The sequence below is a fragment of the Siphateles boraxobius genome, unplaced genomic scaffold, assembly GCF_051911475.1.
Source record: "Siphateles boraxobius isolate OS27281-9 unplaced genomic scaffold, OSU_SipBor_1 41, whole genome shotgun sequence".
Classification (NCBI taxonomy): Eukaryota; Metazoa; Chordata; class Actinopteri; order Cypriniformes; family Leuciscidae; genus Siphateles; species Siphateles boraxobius.
Genome location: NW_027509042.1, coordinates 37,581,075 through 37,602,601, shown reverse-complemented (window position 1 = coordinate 37,602,601; position 21,527 = coordinate 37,581,075). Strand labels below are relative to the sequence as shown.

Here is a 21,527-nt window from a genome sequence, read left to right as displayed (position 1 = left end):
GACTTCCTCTTTGAAATTTTACTTCCTGTGTGAAACTCTCCTCTTGTGTGCCAGAGGGCTGGACTAAATCAGTCTGTTCTCATTCCTCCCCTTTTTATCCTGCTGTAATTTCAGGCACTGCAGAGACCGCACACACAACCTTGTTGATCTGCAACTAATTAAAGACTCTGGAAAGCTTAAAACCAAAAGGCAACTTCCCAAATAACTCCGTGTTTACATCACAAGACATGGAAAGAGTTTAGAGTCCAAGTCCAAAACAATTACAGTTTGTTTGTACCGCTGTGTTGCTAAAAGAAATTCCACCACAAAGAAAAATGAAAACTATTAAATAACAAAGACATACATATGGGTGACAGACACACATACACACACACACTAATAAATTATTTTTTACTCACCAGTACTTCTTTTTGGGCTTCCCCTTGTTTAGCCACAGTCTCCTCCTGTTGCTCATGTAGTTCTTTTATGTAGTTCATCTTTGATGTCATTTCCTGTTTCAAGTGCTCTATTTCCTCCTGGAGATATCCCTCCCGTTTTCTCAGAGCCTCTCTCTCCATGTACAGTTCGGTTTTGCTGGTCTCCAAGGCGCTGATGTTGGCTCTGCCTGCTTGGACGTGCTCCTCAAGCTCTGTGAGCGTGGACTGTAAAGCGGCCCGCTCATTCTCATACTGCTCCTCTTTGTCCTGCAGCTCTGAGATCTGGTTTTCCAGAAGCTCCTTCTCAACACGCTGGTTCTTCGCCTCCTCTTGCAGCCTGTCAAGCTCCTGCTGGACCTCATCTTTTCTCTCCTCCGCCCTTCTCAACTGGAGCTCAGATTCTCTCATGTTGGACTGATGAGCTCGCTCTGTATCTTCCAACTCTTCCACACGGGCCGCCAATCGCTCAGCTTCTGTCCGTTTCTCCTCTAGCTGTACTTTCAGCTCATTTGCCTCCTGTTCCAACAGGACCACCTTCCCCCTTTCCTCTCCAAGTCTCAGGCCAAGCGCCTCCACCTGACTTCCATACTGTTCCTCCTGGGAGAGCAACAGCTTCTGAAGAGAATCCTTCTCCCCGGCGGCACGTTCCAGCTCAATCTTTAACTCCTGCAAGCGAGCACGAGACGACTGCAGCGTGTGGCTGCTGAGCTCCTGGCACAGGCTTTCCTCAGATGCCCTCTGCTGGCGGGGATGAGTGGACCAGGGAAAGTCCGATGACTCTGGGCTGTCAGTGCTAGGGTCACTGACCTCATGATGGTTGGGGTCAAGCTGGCTCAACTCCTCTTGAAGCTTGTTAATAACCTCATGGAGCTGCTCGGTCTCCTCTTCCTTTGCCTGCCGTAAACGTTCCTGGTCACAATGAAGACGTTCGACCTGAGAGCACAGCTCTTCTATCACTTGCTTTTCCTCAAGTTTCTGAAAATAGTAATGAGGACCAGTTACAAGCCAGCAGCATATTAAATCAGTGCAAAATAAATTACGGAAGTCTTCAAACTAAGCAAGACACTAAACCTTAGATTTACTTTACTTGTGGTAACTGTACTTCAAGTCACTTTTGATTATAGAATCAGCTAAAATATATATTAAAAGGTGCAGAAAGAGAGCAATGCAGTTTTAGAAACATGAAATGAGATGTGTCCGCTTCCTGAATATTAGGTATGGGAATTTAAAGGAATGTTTCAGATTCTTTGTTATTCTAGTTACATTAACAATTCTTTCTGTATTTCTGAAGAATTTGTGTGTGTGGGTTGGGATATTAAAAATAAATACGACAAATGTAATAATTTTCAAAAGGTTTGTTTACACAAAGCTTTTCACAGATGTAATGAAATAATGAATCCTATATTAAATAAATACTAAACCAATGAATAAAATGTACTAACATAATTCAATCAATTTCATAAAACACTTCTGATCACAATAATGCTTGTGCACAAACAAAAGTTAATTCACAGTGCTTTAATGTTTACAAATACAACATGAACAAAGTGAATGACGTTTTTTTAACTAACGTTAAGAAAGATTAATAAATACTGTAACAATTGTATTGCTCATAGGTTCACATTACATTAATGTTAACGAATAAAACATTGTTGTAAAGTGATACCATTATTATAATTATAATATATATTCACTAGGCTTTTAATTAGTTATAAACCTTAAGTGCTACATAACACTAAAAAAGTAAAAATTTTTTGGTCGAGTCGAGTTATTGGGTCAAACTTATTCATTAACATCTCTGACTGATTTCATGTTTTTGATTCACTAAAAAGATCTGATGACTAAAACTCATGTTTAGGAATCAGACACACTTGTCATACCTTATTATCGTTGGTCATGTCCAGCTCCTGCTGCAGCTGGAGGATCTGCTGATTTAAGTGGTCAATCTCCATATTCTTCTCCTCCAGAAGGGCAGAAGGTAGCTGAAGGATGGATTCATCGCTGCCCTCTTCTAGCCGCCTCGTCAGAGTGTCCACAGTCTCCTAAAGGACAGACACAATGAGGACCCTTTAACATTCTCCATAAAACTCCAAGCATATTCTATGAAGGTACTGTGCTATGAATACAATTTATCCAAAGTCGTGAACATACGGCCACAGAACACCACAATATGACTACCAGACTACAGTCATTATACAACTATACGGAGCCAGAGCCTTACCTGCAGGTGTGTGATGTGAGCGTGGAGCTGCTCTTCCGTAGCTCTGCTCTCTCTGTTTTTGAGCTCCAGCTGTAGTGTTAGTTGTCCGACCTCTTCCTCCCTTACTACTACATCCTTCTCAAGCTCACTCATACGCTCCGACAGCAACTCCACCTAAGAGACAAAAAGTTTCAATGTAACAAAGAAATACCCTAAAGTGAACAAGAAACAAAATTAGATCTTACTCATAAATCTGACGTTTTGTCTCAGAAATAGAAACCATACAAATGTTAACAGTTGATTTTTGACAAAGCCTGAAAGCCATAGAGTTTAATGTTACTGCTAAAATCATACGTGTTCTCATTGGCAGCAATTCTCATTTCCGCAGCACAAAAAAATTACCATATGCAAAATAAATGTTGCACCTACAGTTGTTAGACCATGGTGTTGTGTCATGTACTCTTAAACTCTTAAGGCCCCAATATAATTCAAGACAAGTGAAATCAAAGAATGAACATAATACCGGAATATCTGTAAAAATAGCTATATAAATATGGAAGTTGCTGCAATCGGTGTGGCTCTTTTTTCAAATATCATAAATGACTTTTGCTAAAAAACGCTGTCATGTCATCTTGCGTTCAGGAAATGGAATTGTATGAGACTTCAGGGAGGGAATTAAACCAAATCATTCTGATGACAGACTTGGCTCAGGCATTTCAGAATGGTCAAACCAACAATTGAGATACTGTGTAATGTTATTGGTTCCACTGGTTAGTCCAGTTATCCAAATCACATCCACTGTTGAGGCAAAGTCACATGAGTTTGTTAAGCATCAAGGAATTTATTGGGTAAATGTGCTTCCATCTTGGTTTATGTGCATGTCTTCTTATCGGATATATTTATCCACCTCAAGTGTGCAGATAAATTGTTTAGAATTACTGGCATATTGGTGATTCCACCCAGCGTTTTTTTATGTTTAATGGTGTATACAATATATAGCTTTAAAGCACTATATAAATAAACGTGGCTTGACTGGAGTGCCGAATTGCAGAGCTTGTGCAAACATATCCATGATGAAATGCTTTCTTAAATGCCATTTTCTTACCACTATCATTATTGTTGTGTGCTTATTTTATTGTAATTGAGAGTAAAGCGCAATGCATATATTCCCATATTCATCTAATCGCCACTCTCAGCAGTGTTGGAATGTCTGCTAGCAGTATACCACTGCAAAGGTATTTCATACTTTTTACCCGCAAGGTATTTCATTTAGAGAATTAACTTAAAGACCTCTATACTCATTGTAAAGCAAATGCAAACTTGTTACTTGGATACTGTTACACCGATTGTTCAATCATGACATTCCACAAATCTTTTTACCTGCATAATCCTGCGCTCGATATACACACACCTGTTGTTCTTTGGTCTGCAGATCCTGTTGTGTAGCTTCCAGCTGTTCCCGGAGGTTAGGGTCAGGGGTCATATCAGGGAAGCGGTGTCTGGTTTCATCGAGTTTGGACTGTAGGGCAGAGATCTGGAGCTTATTGGCATACTGCTGCTGCTGCAAAGCTTCTTTATCCTGAAAGAAAGAACACAAAGATCAGAATGGGTTAAGATCTATAGATATTGGTGCAAAATGGAAAATTAATTGAATTAATTAACTAAAGCAGTGACTAGACAACCTAATTCTGGGCCCAAATGTGTGGCAGGGGGGGTTTGTAAAATCAGAATACATGCAAGACACATCTGAACTTGTATGTGTACTTTTGTGCACCTGTGTGAGCTCCTGAAGGTTCTTGCGTGCTTTCTGAAGTTCTTGCTCCAGCTGTGTGACAGTTCGGCTGGCCTCCGCACAGCTCAGCAACGCCTGCTCCAACTCACGGATACGAGTTGCCAATTTCTCAATCTCTTCATTACGCTCTTCCACATCAAGCTGGCACTGCTCTTTTGCTGACAAAAGTATACTATAGTCTTCTATCTTATCTTTGATCAGAGCCTGAAGGTTTTCCACCTGTACAAATCACACGAATACAGAATATGGATCTAAATAGTGTGTGTGAATATTTTAATACAAATCAGGGCTCCAGACTTACAATTGAGAGCGGGAGCACTGGTACCACTAGGTTCTACAGATGGTGGCACCTCATTTAGCAGCGCACATTTGACTATAAAGCACTGAGCTTGAGTTGAGATGAAAATGAAATGAACTTTTATTAAAAGATAAGATCTACCAAAAATTACAATTCTGTCATTAATTACTCACCCTCATGTCGTTCCACACCCGCAAGACTTTAGGTAACGCAAATGAAGATCTTAATGAAATCCGAGAGCTTTCCTTTCTGTCCCTCCATAGACAGCTACGCAACTAACACTTTCAAGACCCAGAAAGTATTTACGCGAGTGCTTTGTTAAACGTGTGTGTGTGCAAACAGAGTACTACGGCGCATACGTGTTGTTGATGCGAGAGCGGACCTTGCGTGAACACGCAAGCGATTGTAATTTTGTAAAAGTAGTAAAAAAATTATTATTATTTTTTGTGCAAAGGACTTACGTTGCTTCATAAAATTGAGGTTAAATTACTGAAGTCACATGGATTACTTTAATGATGTCTTTACTACTTTTCTGGGGCTTGAAAGTGATAGCTGCGTCAATGGAGGGACATAAATCTCTCAGATTCCATTAAAAAGATCTTCATTTGTGTTCCGAAGATGCATAAATGTCTTACGAGTTTGGAACGAAATAAGGGCGAGTAAATGATGAGAATTTAAATTTTTGGGTGAACTAAACCCATTTTACAAGGGAATATTTAAATATCCTAACCTTATTAAATTTACCATTGTTCTTCAATAGTATTCTATAGTATACTGACCAACAGCTTCAGTGGTTATAAAAGGAGCACTTATTACTTGCTTTCTGTGCAATTCAGATTTTCTTTTTTTACTTCTCTTACTTCCTTTAATAATAAAAAAAGAAAATTGATTTTTTTTTTGATACTTTGATTATTTTATAATAATGATTTCATAATGTCTAAATGTAAATTCAAAAGCAAAACCAGGGAGTGTAAGCCAACAAGTGCTCTTCTGCAGCCACCTGGTAGTTATAGTGGTAATTTCATGTCTTTTTACATTTTTAATAAAAGGATTTGGGCAACGTAGTGGTGGCACCAGTGTGACCTCTAACAAAATGTATTCACACTGGCAGGAAAAAAGGTCATCATGTGGGAATATAAGTGAATAAAACAACAGTTTTGCCAAGGATGGAGACTTTTAAAGGGGCTACAAAACAATCATAAAAGGAACAGATAAAGATGACAAGAAGGACGGTTGAGGCGAAGTCAATCTCTTTCAGTAGCTACTACGTTAGCAAGCAAAGACATTTGAGAGGAAAGAGGATAAGCATGTGTTTGAGTTTCAATGGGTGGATAAAAAAAGTGGAAAAAATAAATAAAATGAGTTCTATGTACTGCATATCTGCTGAAAAAGGTTTGACACAAAATAGCTATCACATGCTCTACTACTTGCTACTACGCTGCATAAGCCATGCATATCTGCTACAAGGCCAGCACATTAATGGCAACAGCTGGATAACATACCTGAAGAACCAAGTCCTCAATCTACATCATTCAGTTAGGGAGGGAAAAAAAGCATCTATATGAAAACATTCAAATCATTCAGAGATGTCAGAGTATCAGAAAGGCTATAGTTTCTGTCAAAAAGAGTATGTGAGCAATGTGGTACAGAAGAGGCATAGAAGCATCTATGAAGCATAGAATTTTTTGATGTTCTTTCTTGGTTCAAGATCAGTCTGTAATCGCACCATCAAGATAAATACAGGCATGTTAACAGTCAAAAATGCCACTGCATGAAATAATTCACATAGTATTAAACTGTTAATAGACTGTATATATTTTTATTTGTAAAAAAAAATAATTTAATGCATCCTTGAATAAAATATATTTTTTTAAATATATCTAAACAGTAAAGACTTTAACAGTCTAAAAAAAAACATTAAATAAAATGCATTCTTTTCAAAGAAGTCTGAAAAAAGCATCACTTTCAATTTCCACAAAAATATTGAGCAGCACAACCTTCGAAAAGAAAGGTTTCTTGAGAATCAAATTAGCATATTAGTATAATTTCTGATCATGTGACACTGAAGACTGGAGTAATGATGCTGAAAATTGAGCTTTGCCATCCCATAACAGGAATCAATTACACTAAGATATAAGAAAACAAACAAAAAATGATTGCTCGCATACTCTTGTCACAGATTATCCAATATTGACAAAAAAGGTGACAGACTGTTCAGACAATGACACATCTAAAGTTTTAGACATTGCCCCTTACCCTTTGACCCTTGCTGTTCCCTCCTGCATTTCCTTTAGATGGATGTCTCAGCTGAGCTTCCAGATTCTTGATTTCCTGCTGAAATTCATCTCTCTCATGCTCCCGTTCCACTGCTTGTTCCTGTACAAGCATAGTCATTTATTTGCCTAAGCTTACGCCAAGTCTGTCATGACTGAAATGAAATAAAGTATAACATTTTTCTCTCAGCACCAGACAAGGTGTGAATAGTTTTGGTGCAAAGAACTTCAGACAAATTGTTGGAAACGCTTACATCTATGAACTGGCGGTTATGTTTGAGCTGTTTCTCCAGAGCATCAATGTGTTGCTGCAGGTCTTCAGTCTGCAGGCGGTGCTGTTCCTCCAGCTGATGTCCACGGCTCTCCTGCTCCTCCAGGGCCTGTTCCAGCATCTGCAGACGGGACGCCAACCCACCGCAGTCCTTCTCCGCCTGCCGCTGTACTTCCACACACTCCTGCCCCAGACGCTCAGCCTCCGCTAGCAGAGCTGCACAGAGCCCAGAAGGACCAATGAATAAAACGTGCAACAACAGATCTCATGTCAACAAAACACTCACTCAAACTGCAAATGCAAATTAAGATGCAAACATGCACAGGAGCTCCGGATCATTTGTGCATTCTCAATGCACAAATAAAAGCACAGCAAACTGGATCGAGAAGAAATTGGCAAAGAAAGATTCATGAGAAAAATTAAAAAGTACTTGGACCTTCAAAACCAAAGGTTTAGAACAAGTTATACTGCAAAAAAAGATTACAGGATAAGCAAGAGCATTAATAAACCACAAATGAAAAAATAAATAAACTGCAAACTTCATTTGAAATGGATGCATTTAGTGTCCAAAAATGTACAGTTATTCTTTTCTCAACTCAAACATTTACGTCAGCCGCAGATTATTACAAACCTGTCTCTTCCTCTGCGCCGAGGAAGCCTACAGAGCAGAAAGAATTTGTAGGGTGAAACTAAACCCTTCCATCATAGGCACACAACCTTAAAATTTCACTGTGTAAAGTAACACGCATATTTAACAGGCCATGACTATTCGGCAAGAACCAAATGACAAAACAAATGTTACATAACTGCATGTTATGTAATTCAATCTGGGAATTAAACTAAAGCACGTCATCTTAAACGAAATCACATCCCTTCCTCTCACCCTTCTCCGTGTCTCCAAGGCTGGCCGTCAGGGCTTCTCTCTGACGCAGGAGGAGCGCATGATTTTCGTTGAGCTGCTGCAGTTGGATGCGTGTGCTCTCCAGCTCCTCTGCCAGACGCTGCTCCTGCGTCTCCTTCTGCTGAAGCGTCTCCTCCAAAATGGCTTTCTCAGCTATGTAGCCTTCCATCAAACCTAGAGCCACACATGTAAATGCACACAAGAGAGCAAATAAGTTGCGAAAGCGAATGACATTGAAGTAGGGATACACAAATATTAAACATTCATAAACAGACCATAAACGTGAAAGTCCTGACCTTCGGCCTTGTGCAGCTCCAACTGTAGTTGGCTCTTCAGACTGGCCTCATGATCCAGCTGCTCCAAGAGCTGAGAGTTTTGAAACAGCAGAGATGCTCCGGCCTCACCTCCGTCTCTGAATTGCTCATTTAGTACGGCCTGCAGACCACACATCTGCTCCAACTACAGCAGAAAAAGACAGACATATGGGTCAATGGGAATATGGGTTAAACAGTTTCTAAAAATAACTGAATCTCAAACACTACCGTTCAAAAGTTAGAGGACAGTTTTTTTTTTTTAAAGGATTGTTTACTTTTTATTCAGCAAGGACGCATTAAATTCATCATAAGTGACGGCAGGGTTGTTAACGTAAACTAAAACTATTAAAAACTTTTGTAGTAAATAACTAAACTTAAGTTTAGGCACTAAAATGACTAACTGGAAATAAATAAAAACAAAAACAAAAATAAATTAAACCTAAATAGTGCTATTATTATTATTTATTTTTTAAAGAATTACTACAAATTTAATTAAAACTGAAAATATAAACAAGTAATAGTATATAAAAACTAAAATAACACAGTGATAGTAAAAACATTTATGATGCTACAAAACTTTCTATCATCTCAAATAGATGCTGTTCTTCTGAATTTTCTGGGGGGGATGATTTTTGATTCCACAAAAACAATAAGCAGAACAACATTATAATAACAAGAAATGTACCAAATCAGCAAAAGAATGATTTATAAAGGATCATGTGACACTGAATCAATGGCTGCTAAAAATTCAGCTTTGCCATCACAGGAATACATTTAAATATAAAAAAATTTAAATATCAGTTTTCAACTTTAATATTTTAAATTGCAATAATTCTTCACTATTACTGGTTTCACTGTATTTTTTTTTATCAAATAAACCAACCTTAGTGAGCATAATATACTTTAAAAAACAAACAAACAAACAAACAAACAAACAAACAAACAAACACCAACCAACCCCAAACTTTTGAACGGCAGTGTACTCAAGTATGAAAAGTACATACTAAGCTGGAAATAAGTTTATTTAAATTATCAGTTTTGTGGCATCATTTCCTCATGCTTTAAATCATTTTGTGCACATACATGTGCATAAATATAATGGATCACTAACTGTTCCTCCCTAGCATTGCACTTCCACATGTTTGTGGTCACCAATATTGGTTAGTCTGTCTACACAAACAGTATGCAAATTCAGCAAAAGACAGAAGTGTAGGACAGGGAGGTGTCTCTAAGCACGGCACCTGCTGTGAAGACTCAGAAAGCAGCTCCAGTAGTTTATCCACAGCGGTGCGCAGACGTGTACAGGATCCCAGCATGAGTTCCTCTCCTTCTGCCTCCATCTCTCCCTCCGGCCCAGAGAACACACTCTCACACAGCCTCTGAGACAACTCCAACCCCTCGTCCACAGCTGAAGACCACACACTGCAGTCAGCCTCCCCCTCCGTGCCAATCACCTCTCCTGAAAAAACAGAATGATAAATTCATTGTTAAAATCTGTTAAAGTCAACAACAAATATTAAACGATAATGGAACATTGAGATTATTAGCCAAAGGTTTCCTTCCCAAAAATTTTAGGATCGTGCAAAATAAATGCTAATTTTAGCAACTGTGAAAGCATGTTGTCTCATTTGTCATCATAAAATATTTATACATATTTTATATGTATATATTTGTATACATTTATTTTTAACCAATTTGTACATTTTAATGTGTTTGAAAGACAAAAGCCGACCAAAGACAGTGATAATTCAATTAAAAATGTATGTGTTAGTCAAAAGTTTAGATATGATTAGATACGCAATGTTGAGAAAACGCTTCTTAAATTGAAATAATTTCTGTAAATCCAGATCAAATGCTGTGGGTCAGTTTTCAGTGATAGGCACATGACTAGTGGCTGGTCTGTGTGTGCAATTCCACAAACCTGGAAACACTTCTGATCTGAACATATCTTTTAATAGTCATTGATCAATACAGATTTTTGATCCAGAAAACGTACCCGTTTCATGTGAATCACGGCTACTCCTAGCGGTAATTGAGCTGGGTGTTTTGTCTCCCGACTGAACACCTGATACACAAGCTCCTAACTTGCGGCTAATGTGCTCCTCCGTTGCCATAGTAATCCGCAGCATCTCTACGAGCATTCGCTGTAGTTTGTCACGTGCTGTTTGCAGGTCTTGTCTGATAGGGACAAAAATAAATGTTTAAATGATCAGCTAAAAACATGAAAACAAGGTTGTTAAAAAAAAAACTAAAAAAACCAACAGTATGCAGACTGTCAGTTAAAGTTTCCCCGAAATCCCTCTTTCCGCATCTCCGCGGGTCAGCTGACCTTTCCTGTGTGGCCGTGTTGAGGTCTGCTCTGAGCATGGCCAGTAGATTGTCTCCTTCCTGGTTCTCCCGGTCTCTGCGTTGCAGGAGAGTCTCCAGCGTGTCCATTTCTGCCCGCTTGCCCTCTAGCTCCACCTGCAGCCCGCTCACCTCCGATCGCAGCTGAGAAAGAGGCAAGAGAGACGCCACAGACAGGAAAAGAGTCAGCACATAGGCAACAAAGTGTTTGCCTGAGGGGGGTCAACGCAACTAACAAATGAGGGAGAGATTTACGTCTAGAAGCATCATAAAATAAGCTTGCTGCCAAAGTAAATCTACACAACGCCTGTCTGTGGATGCTCCCGTAGTTCTACAGATCAAATCCTTCAGGCTCAAACAGGACAAGCTGTTCAAAGCCAAAAAGAGGTAAAAGAGGGGAAAACAGCCACAAAAGCAGATGAGACAGTGTTGTATGCATTTAAATAAGGCTCCTGTAAGAATGTGTGGCGTATTTCACCAGCCAAAAGGCATGCAAAGATGTAACCATAACAACCACCTCTAACTAAAAAATTTGATCTTAAACAAAACAAAAGAAACACCCAGCTCTACCAAAGCTTACCTAGGCCCTTTGTTAACATTCCCACCCACCACTTCTTATGTAAAGAATAATGTTGTGTAACATCATTCGAAACACCTCCCGAAAATAGCAACTCATTTGTAAGGAAAGACAGATGAAAAAAGCCTGGATGTAAAACCTCTCTTTGCAGGGCTCGACAATAAGGACAGCCCGATGGCCCGGGGTCAGCATGAACGTCGCTCGGGACAGTTCACGGAACGGTCCCTTGCCCAATCGGGCCTGTGCTGCATCGTAATTAAAGTTTAGCATTTGCACGTGTTTTTAAGCCTTGCTAGTTTTAATATTCAAGCACAAGACGACGCAAAAGAGAACTCAATTTGGTACTTGCGTGCATTGAGAAGTTTTGTGCGCACACATCTGAAGTGCATGTCCAGAAAGCCGCTTCTCAGACAGCATGCGAATACTGAATTGAGTTCCTTCACGGTTACTTGTGCTTGAGTGGACAAATTCACACAAAATCAAAATGCGTGTCTTGGCGAGTATCTCTAAACATAGTCGGTCTGAAGTGAACAAACAAATGAGAAATAAAATTGTGTGTAACACTATATTGGATCCAGGCATTAGGTCTTAAAGTGACAGAGGCCGAATATACCTGCTGCTGTCTGTGTTTTTAATGTTAATCAAACAACACGCCACAAAGAAGAAGAAAAAAAATCACTGACTGGTCTTAACTGAATGCTGTTATTTTACATTTATTTAATTTCTGCACTAGAAGACTACTGTTAGATCTACCTATATCTTTGCTCTGCTGTATTTATTTGTACTATTGCTATTATTTGTTCTTATTGTATTACTGACTGTTGTTTACTACTTGTTTTTAATCATATTTAACGTTTATATTAGTAAGGCTAGTAGTTTTTGCAGTGATATCAAAATTGAAATAGTTATTACTCAATTTCAGGTAACAGTGAAATTTCACAATTCTCTATTTATTAAAGTCACATGGGTCAAACACCATGAAAACAATAACTGTTGTAATTTATGTATTTATTACTTTTTTGTGGTGAAACCAGTGAAAAATTTGGAAGGGCAAGTTCAAATTTGAACCACTGGCCCAGTAGGAAAAAAAAATATATATATTTAGCTTAAGCCCTGCTTTGATTAAGTCATGTGACCAAGTCCCATTGTTGCCGTCCCACCTAATCTCAATGCCAAAATGTAAATTATTATTAATAATATTATTACTACTAACATACAAATTTAAATGATTCTTCTATTTTATTATAATTCCTACCATGTTCCAACAGTTTTTTTAAAACACTAAGCATCGTACGCTTGCCGAATTTGTAAGTGGTTGCAGAGAACAGCAGGGCATAATACACTAAATGACTAAGTATCATACACAACACTACCAGACTTTAAGTCATTGCAAAAACATCAAACATGCGCAGAAGCATCCACCTTGTTGCTAGAAGTCAGTCAGATGAAAACAATGAGTGTTCTAAAATCAGCTCAAAATATCTGATATACTCTTGAATGGAAGTCTGTGTGCCCATCATATACATTTTCTGTGAAATCTGTCAACTAGCATCAACTCATCCAGACTGTAAACCAGAGCAAAAATCTGTGCAAAATGTGTGTTGTGTATTCCAGCCTTTATATACAAATTAAAGGAACACTGAAAAACTTCAATCTAATATTGCTCTAATATTTTCAAACTATTGCTTGTCTTGTCTATCTTTGTTCAATATTATTTTAATTATTTCATACTGATACTTTAATATTTCAAATAAATCACTGATTCAAGGTTAAAGTTATAGTGGAGGATTTTCTTTTTCCGGGTGGGTAGCCTATACTATTGGTCAACCTAAGTGTCAATCATTCTGGTGATATGTTTACGTAAGGCCGTTGTACGTGCTCGTCCCTATGTAGTTTTCGCTTTTTGCGGATGTGCACTTTCAGGTGTATTATGTGTGATGAGTTACTGTTTCAGCCATTCCTTTGAAAATGGCTGAGGGTCGAAAGAGAAAAAATGAATACGAAGTGGATAAGAAGAGAAAGGCCGCAGAATATAGAAACAAGACCAGAGTGATTTTGGGTGAATATTTCACACGCTGCCGTGTGCTAAAAGCACAGGTTGGGCTTCCCACTGATGCCGCAGTCGCGAAGATTCTACTAGACAGGTAAAGTTTGTCATGCTATTTGGAGAAATCCATTTAAAATCACTGCTAGTAAAAGTTAATGTAAGCTATGATTAGCAATGCTAGCCCTGGCACAAGTCATGCACCGCGTAGACACGGTAAACATCTCAATTTGTCTAAAGTAGCCTTATGACCAAATGGTAAATGGTATCACGCTGAAATATTTTAAAACCTTGTGTGTTCATTTTCGATAATTACAATGTGTTCACCATAGTATTTATTACACAAATGCAACAAGCTACTTCTCCATTGCATATCATGCCTTGAGTCCTCGGTCACTCAATCGATCAGTATAATAAGTAAATAAAACACGGAAGGGCATTTGACATTGTCTTGCATGAATGTTTTTGAGTTAGTTTATAATTTAATAGGCGTTCCCTCTCGGGAGCAAATAGAGTGTTGCGCATGTGCATTTTTTTAAAAAATTGGAGATGGCGGGTCTTCTCTAAAATTCGGAAAGATCCTCCGCTATACCTTTAAGTAAATAAAAATAAACTGAGCTGACTGCTCATTTGCTGTAGCTGTGTGACGAGTTGACTGATTGGGTGTTGTACCTGTGACACTACAGTGTCCAGCTGCTGTAGTTGTGCAGCAAGTTGGCTCATCTTGTCACTGTAGGTGACTTCAGTTTGCTCATGTTGCTGTCTTAAAGCCCTTTCCAGCTCCTCAAGAGCAACAGCCTTTTCCTGGTCACTCTCCTCCTGAAACACACACATACACATCATGGGCAACACTGCAGAAACAGGTCACTCTCAGTCTCACACTCTCCCCTCAAACAAATATAAGTGAAATTATCTGATTGTAAAAGATCAAAATTTACCCAGAGATCTCTATAAAGAACAAAAATAAAATGATCATTGACGGAAAAAAAAGCCGCTCACAAACCTCACATCCTCATTTAGACAGCCATCACTCACATGTCCCTATACTTCCTCCCATCTGTAGGATTAATGCTGTCAGAGGACCTCTCTAATGCTCCAAAGGGAAAGAGGCCAACTGACAAACCAACCAGTGTAAATTGTCAGAAAGTCCCGAGAGATTTGAGCTAGAGAACAGCTCTACAAGATCAAATGCAAAAGCCAGACAGCGTCCAATCCAGAGAAAAGGTTCACTGTGAATGATGGATGCTATAATGTACAGTACACGGTGAGGATTAGTATTAATTTGAGCTTAGAGTGGACCGTCCCCCAACTCCAGATGTTAACTCCCTCCCCCAATAAGCTCAGCTATTGTTTATAACCGTGTTTGTGAGAGTAGCAAATACACGTTCTCATTCTGAACAATACGGTCACAGCAATAATGACAACAAGAACAAGTTGAAGGAAAAATTTGGAAAAATGATAAAAAGCTATTTTTTTCCTGTCCGAGTCACATTTAATATGATGGATAAATACTGATTTAATAAGTTGGAGTGAGAAGCAGGCTTGTAATTAAAAGGAGCTATACTCTTTCTTAGCCCTAATTTTGAGCCAATGTTTACAGTTACTGCCTATTAAAGTTTTTTAGTGTAGAGAAGTAGCTTACTATTTCTCATGAATATTACCTAAACCCTAAATAACTAATTTTTCATTTATGACATTTGAATGCATCAATTAAACGAAGTTTATAAGTACCATGTTCCTCTTTTGTTTTATTTCCAAGTTTGTTTTGTTTTGTCCGCTGACGTAAGATGAGCTGACGTGTGTCTGGTGCGCCCGAGCTTCGTTTACAGTCTGAGGGAGACGCTCGCTGTAAACAAAACAATCTTTGCAAACATGTCTAAGGATTTCGACACAGGGGAAGACTTGCATTTTATTTTTTTTGCATTTATTTGAACCCGAATACACGGACGCACCAGATAACACGTCAGCAGCGTCTTACGTCAGCAGCGTCACTGGCCTCGTGAACGCGGATTGACAACAGAACCGGAAGAGAATACAATGCTGAATAAAGTCATCGTTTTTATTATTTTTGGAACAAAATGTATTTTCGATGCTTCAAAAAATTCTAACTAACCCCCTGAGGTCACGTGGACTACTTTGATGATGTCTTTATTGCCTTTCTGGACAAGGACAGTATACTGCACATAGATTTTCAATGGAGGGACAGAAAACTCTCAGACTGAATCAAAAATATCTTAAACTGTGTTCTGAAGATGAACGGAGGTCTTACGGGCTTGGAACGACATGAGGGTGAGTCATTAATGACATAATTTTCATTTTTGGGTGAACTAACCCTTTAAGGTAAAGTGTTTTGTGAAAAATATACAGTCTACACACACACATATTGCACACTGAACAGCATTATAGAGAAAATAATTGTGCCTTATGAGACCAATGCACTGTGTTGTCATTCATAAAAGGACATCATAGGCCCTACCTATTATGAAACAGCGCGTTTGTCGTAAATCCACTGAAATCTCCATGCTAAGCAAGTAAAGCGTTCACAATATAACGTTCACCATCTGCAGTTTTTACACGTTTTTAAACGTATTACATGAGAAATATTGATATTGATTTTGTATAAAATAATCATCAATCCTATTGTTTTTCAGTAATTGCGCACGCAGCGCGATTCTACTGTGGAAAAGGCACACGGGGTCAGGGCAGTTAGAATCTCGTTTGTTAAACAAACCCACTCATATTATGATTAATATGATTAATCATATATATTATGATTAAAATGGAATTTTGATTTTGTGCCGAAAATTCTCGGTCTGTTATTTTTACACAAAAATCGCTGCAAAAGATGCTTTCCAACAGGTTTTATCATAGTTTTTGTCCAACTCCATTGACTTGTATTGGATGTTTTGTGATGTACGGTATTACTCCACTGACGGAAACGGGAATGGGGTTGTATGTATTATTTCTGTAGTTATGCAGTCGCGGTATAGTAGGCTACGCTATCCAAACATTGGCAAAGGTGCATTATCGCCACCAACTGGGCTGGAGTGTCTATTATACAAGCTCTCAACGGAAAAATGTCAGATTTTGAGGCGTTTGGAAAAATAGGTCCACAGTTTTACAACGAATGGTAAAACACCTGTTGGAAAGCATCTTTTGCAGCGATCTTTGTGTGAGCGTATCAGTGAACACCCCAGACCACTAGGTGAGTTTCACGTCTTTGTAAACTAAAGTTTAATGCATTTTTATGAATGATTGTTCCAGTGCCCCTATGAAACCATTGTGGAGGTGGGGGGGTGCTAACACAGAAACCGAAAATTCTCGGGACAGCAGCATTTGTCCAAATTTCAATCTTAACCTTTCTATTTCATCAGAAACGATCTTAAAACAGAGCTTTAAGTGTAAAATACCGAACTTGTCCTTTAAGGCACGAGTAGAGTAACGGTGATAATATGGCTACGTAGCCTACATCAAACACGTTTTGCTATTAAGGGCAGCCTACCACACCATTGATGTGAACTTAGCTATACATGCCATTTACGTCAGAGGGAGCTATTTCAGGCCCTGTAGAGGTTTAGTGAATGCCCATACTTTTTTATTTTGCTTCTTCGCCATTTTTAATTTACACATGTCTCATATTTGTGTTATTGCTACTATTTGTGTTATTGACCTTTCAGTAATAAAAAAAAAGACTTAAGATTATTGTGGCAGTATTTTTGTATTTTCAAAATACTAATTACTTGTATTTAATTTAAATACATTTTTCACATCAGTATTTTGTATTTTATTTTGTTACATTTTATGAGCCAGTATTTTTATTTTGTAACAAAATTGTTTTTGATGTATTTGTGCCCACCTCTGGCTGTATTAAGCACTAGATCGCAGTACAGCGGAGAACTGACATTAGTTCACGCCAACAATCTTCGAAACTGGTCATCTTCAAACCAATAAGAGTTAGATGTGCACTTCCCCATTTTGCTCGAATTTGCCCACTCTCTTCTCGCAAGCGACTCACGCTCTGTGTACCGTGACATACGGAAAAAACGAGCGAGAAACACAAACTGCTTTACAGCAATTCGACAAACACACACGCCACCCTTAATGTACATGATGTATTACCCACCTCGGTAGACATAGCTACACACTAGGGATGCACGATATATCGACCATATATCGATATCGGCCGATAAATGGTCTTTTTTGATGTTATCGTTATCGATCCGATAAGAAAATTTGGCCGATATATCAAAGCCGATAGATAATAGATTATTTACTTCAGTTGAGAGATGCGCGCTGTTCGCCATGATGGTTCTGAATGATTGGATTCACTTCGAAAAGGAAGATACAGTTCAGTGCAACATGTGCAGCACAAATCTGTCACATAGGCTTCATAACATTATAATAAAAACGCCTGTAAAAGAATGTTGTGAATTCTTGTTCGCCAGTGTTTCAGCGCGACGAGCGCGTTGGTGTGGAAAGAGCGCATCGATGGAGTTAAGCCTTCATGACAAGCATAGTCAAGTTCTCTTGAGCATTCGCAGCATTCTGTGCCATTGTAAGTTGTAATGTTTATTTTGTGTATATATATCTGTATTATTATATATATTATATATATTATCCTATATTATTAATCTAATATAGGATGCGTTTGGTTGAGTTAATGAACGATGCAGTAGCGCTTCATTGTACCGGTGATCATCTTTATAGCCTATTTAGCGTGCGCGAAGCTCAAACAGCAATGCACATTCCTAACTATAATTGGGACTGTCATATACATGCCATTATAATGAGAACACTATTGTAATAAAACGTTGTGAATTCTCTGGGTTTAGTTGCCGTGTTTCAGCGCGTTGTTGTGGGAATAGCGCGTCCAGAACAGGGATTACTAGCCTACAACATTGTGACCAGCACAAGTTCGATTAGGCATTCACGTCATTTTGTGCAGATAAGTCGTAATATAAAGTTGATGTAAAATAAATATCTGATTAATCTCACATATGATGCGTTTCGTGGATTTAAACAGCCTGCTAGAAAAGTTCTTCAGTTTCCCGGTGCTCGTTCTCTTCAGCTTAAGCACGCGCAGATTGAACAACAATGCAAAACATTAAAAGCTATGATTGGGACTGTCATATTATTATAATTGTATTCACTATTGTAATACATTTGTAAATTCTTTGGGTTTGCATTCTTCAGCAACCGTTGAGTTGATTAACCTTCTAGCAAAGCGATTTGGTTTAACGTTCGTTCTCTTCAGCTTCAGCGCGTGCAGCTCACACAGCAATGTCATTTGAAACAGTAACTAAGCTATTAAAGATGTTTACTATCACTGTAATATTAAAAATGTTTAATTTTTTTCAAAAATATTGTGTTATAATTAATAACTACCATTATTTTGTTCTCGTATTATTTTCATCAACGATATGGTTTGATAAAAATAATTTCCTTATTGTCCGTGCAGAGGCGATTCCATTTTATTGGTCCATTTTGTTTCTTTATATGCAGCCCAATGTTATCCAATGACTTGTTTGCATTATTTAGGTATTTTATTTTTTGTTAGGCAATAGATTTTTTGATAACACTTTACAATAAGGTCTCATTTGTTAATGCATTAACTAACAGAGAGCAATAGCCTTTGTTATAGTAGTTAATAAAATATGTGTGTTCATGTTAGTTCACAGTGCATTGACTAATGTTAACAGATACAACTTTCTTAAAAATGTCTTATAAAATTGTTGGTTCATGCTAACTAATGCTAACAAAATTAAACCGTATTATAAAGTGTTACCATTTTTTTAATAAAGAAAGTTGCCCATAGGAGTGTAAAATTTATTTTAAAAGTTAAGGAATCTTACACTGGTTCAAACTAGGCTGTACTGTATTGTATATGTTTGATTTATGTTAAAAGTGTTTGAGACAAGGCTTTTAATGGTGAGCCTTTTGTTTATGTATACAGGCTATCAAAGTATATAAATTTTTTTAATTTAGATTTATCGGCCAATATATCGGTTATCGGCTTTCAAATGTAAAGAATTATCGGTATCGGCCAAAATGTTCATATCGGTGCATCCCTACTACACACGATAAAGTTGGCCGGCTCCGATAATAACAAATGCACATGAGCAGCGGTAGAAAGGGGGAGGAGGGTGCCGCAAGTGAGTTTTTTAACGACATTGTTGTGAAATATACACCTCAGCTGTAGGGGGAGCTCGTTGACAAAACATGCGACAACAAAAGTGAAAATCAGCGAAGAAATAGCAAGAGTTGCAGAGTTCCCCTTTAAGATCTCATTCTAAATTGAATGCCTAGCAGAAAAAAATACAAATATTTGAGAATTTTTAATGGGCTTAAAATCAGGAGATTCTAATTTAAGACTTTTTAATGCCCTGCGGGAACTACTTTGTATAAACTCAGTCTACTCAGTATAAAACAAAAAAATCTACCGTTGTTTTAGGCCATGCACATGGAAACATGCACTTTATCGGGAAATAGTAGCATAGGATATCACTAGTCTAAAACTAACACCTTCTCCTCTCACCTTTAACTGTGCAATTCTCTGCTGCCGCTGCTCTTCAGACTTGCATTTGAGAAGTTCTGCCTCTTCCAGGAAGTGGAGGCGTTGCCTTGACGCTTCTTCCTCTAATTCCCTACGCAGAGTCTCCAACTCCCTGGTTGACACTCCCCTTAACTCCTGAGCAACAAAGAGGAAGAGAGGAGAGTTAAGGTAAGATGCTCTTATCTTCTTACAGTTCAAAACAAGACCCAGCCATGCTAAACCCATGCTAAAGGCTGAACACATCTAAACAAAATGACATACTCTTGTCTTCCCGAACACACTCACCTGTAGCTGTTGCTGATGTTGAGTGGCCAGCTCATCCAGTTGTTGCTGATGTTGAGTGGTCAGCTCATCCAGTTGTTGCTCATGTTGCTTTTTCTCTGCATTGGCAATATCAGTGATCTCCAGAAGGGCGGCGCTATGCTGCTTCTCTAAAGCAACTACTTGCTGCTGAAGAGCCTCCAGAGAAGATAGATGATCATCATCCAGAGCAGCCCTTTGAGAGGAGACCGCTTCAGACATCTCCACCTGCATAAGCAAGTTAACACACTTGTAGTTGCTCCTGCAAAAACTATACATGGCAAATTAACTAAATTTAAAATTGAGCATTTTTGATGTATCCCTCCATTACAATGCTCACCTGATGAGCTTGATGCAATTCTCTTGTCATGGCACTGAACTTATCCATATGTAAATTAGCAAGCTCCCTTCTGTGGTCCTCTCTGATGGTTTGCTCCTCCTTTTTCACCCTCTCAATCTCTCGAGTAAAGTGTTCTTGAAGGTCACGCAGTTCTCTATCCTTCTCATCCCGTACTGCCTGAATTTCATTCAAGTATGTGCTCTCCAATGTATCCATGTTTGCCATCAACCTCTCCTCAAGCTCCTCCCTCTCCTGTTTGTGTCGTGCCTGAAGCTCCGCCTCTTGAGCTTCAAGCTGTGCTAGGTTGGTCTCCTGAAGGACGGCCTCTAATTTGTCGAGCTCCGCCTTGTGTTTATTTGTAAGTTCCATCTCCAAAGTCTCTAAGGCTGTCTTGTGATTGGTCCTCAGGGACTCCAGTTCCTCCCGTTGGTATATTTTGAGATCCTGGCACTCCTTTTCAAGATCCTGTAAATGTGCAGCCCGCTGGTCTAGGAGTGTTTTCTGGGCCTGCAACTCCACGGCATGCTGTTCTCTCTGTTGACCCAGGGCAGCATCTCTTTGAAGGGTCAACTTCTCTTCCAGTTGTTTCTGCTCTTCTTGATGCCTACATTTATGACATACAGATGATATTGATTTTAATATGTGCATAGTGTGTCTCAGAGTGACGCATGCTACCATGTCTTTACATGCGAGCAGTTCACGATCCAGTGCTTTCAGTGTCTCAGAGCAGCTCGGTTCACAGTAAATCCTGTTCCACACAAAATCCCTCTCGAGTTTTGGTTGCTTATAACATGCATTTGGGAATGCAATACGTAGCATCTTCTCATATTTGTAATGAGAAGAGCTTCTCAACGAAGGAAGGGACCAAGCGGTTTTCCGCCATTTAATTAAGAGTCAAATAT

The 21,527-nt window shown here is 38.7% G+C and overlaps 1 protein-coding gene across 10 annotated transcripts in view; it reads right to left on the bottom strand.

Moving 5' to 3' along the window:
• The window catches only part of pcnt (pericentrin), a 62,939-nt gene that overhangs the window by 21,009 nt on the left and 20,403 nt on the right, over positions 1-21,527 (bottom strand). For 3 of the 10 annotated variants that reach the window (XM_077199420.1, XM_077199414.1, XM_077199415.1), the window contains exons 20-37: positions 20,626-21,229; positions 20,271-20,513; positions 19,968-20,120; positions 14,105-14,251; positions 10,795-10,955; positions 10,462-10,643; positions 9,707-9,924; positions 8,448-8,610; positions 8,134-8,325; positions 7,882-7,908; positions 7,234-7,466; positions 6,963-7,082; positions 6,209-6,229; positions 4,391-4,627; positions 4,028-4,195; positions 2,638-2,790; positions 2,297-2,458; positions 399-1,391 (exon numbers count right to left, since the gene is read on the bottom strand). In XM_077199420.1, coding sequence (XP_077055535.1) covers positions 399-1,391; positions 2,297-2,458; positions 2,638-2,790; positions 4,028-4,195; positions 4,391-4,627; positions 6,209-6,229; positions 6,963-7,082; positions 7,234-7,466; positions 7,882-7,908; positions 8,134-8,325; positions 8,448-8,610; positions 9,707-9,924; positions 10,462-10,643; positions 10,795-10,955; positions 14,105-14,251; positions 19,968-20,120; positions 20,271-20,513; positions 20,626-21,229 — 4,177 coding nt within the window. The remainder of the gene's footprint in view (positions 1-398; positions 1,392-2,296; positions 2,459-2,637; positions 2,791-4,027; positions 4,196-4,390; positions 4,628-6,208; positions 6,230-6,962; positions 7,083-7,233; positions 7,467-7,881; positions 7,909-8,133; positions 8,326-8,447; positions 8,611-9,706; positions 9,925-10,461; positions 10,644-10,794; positions 10,956-14,104; positions 14,252-19,967; positions 20,121-20,270; positions 20,514-20,625; positions 21,230-21,527) is intronic. The other 7 variants (XM_077199418.1, XM_077199421.1, XM_077199417.1 and 4 more) reach the window with 3 other exon arrangements.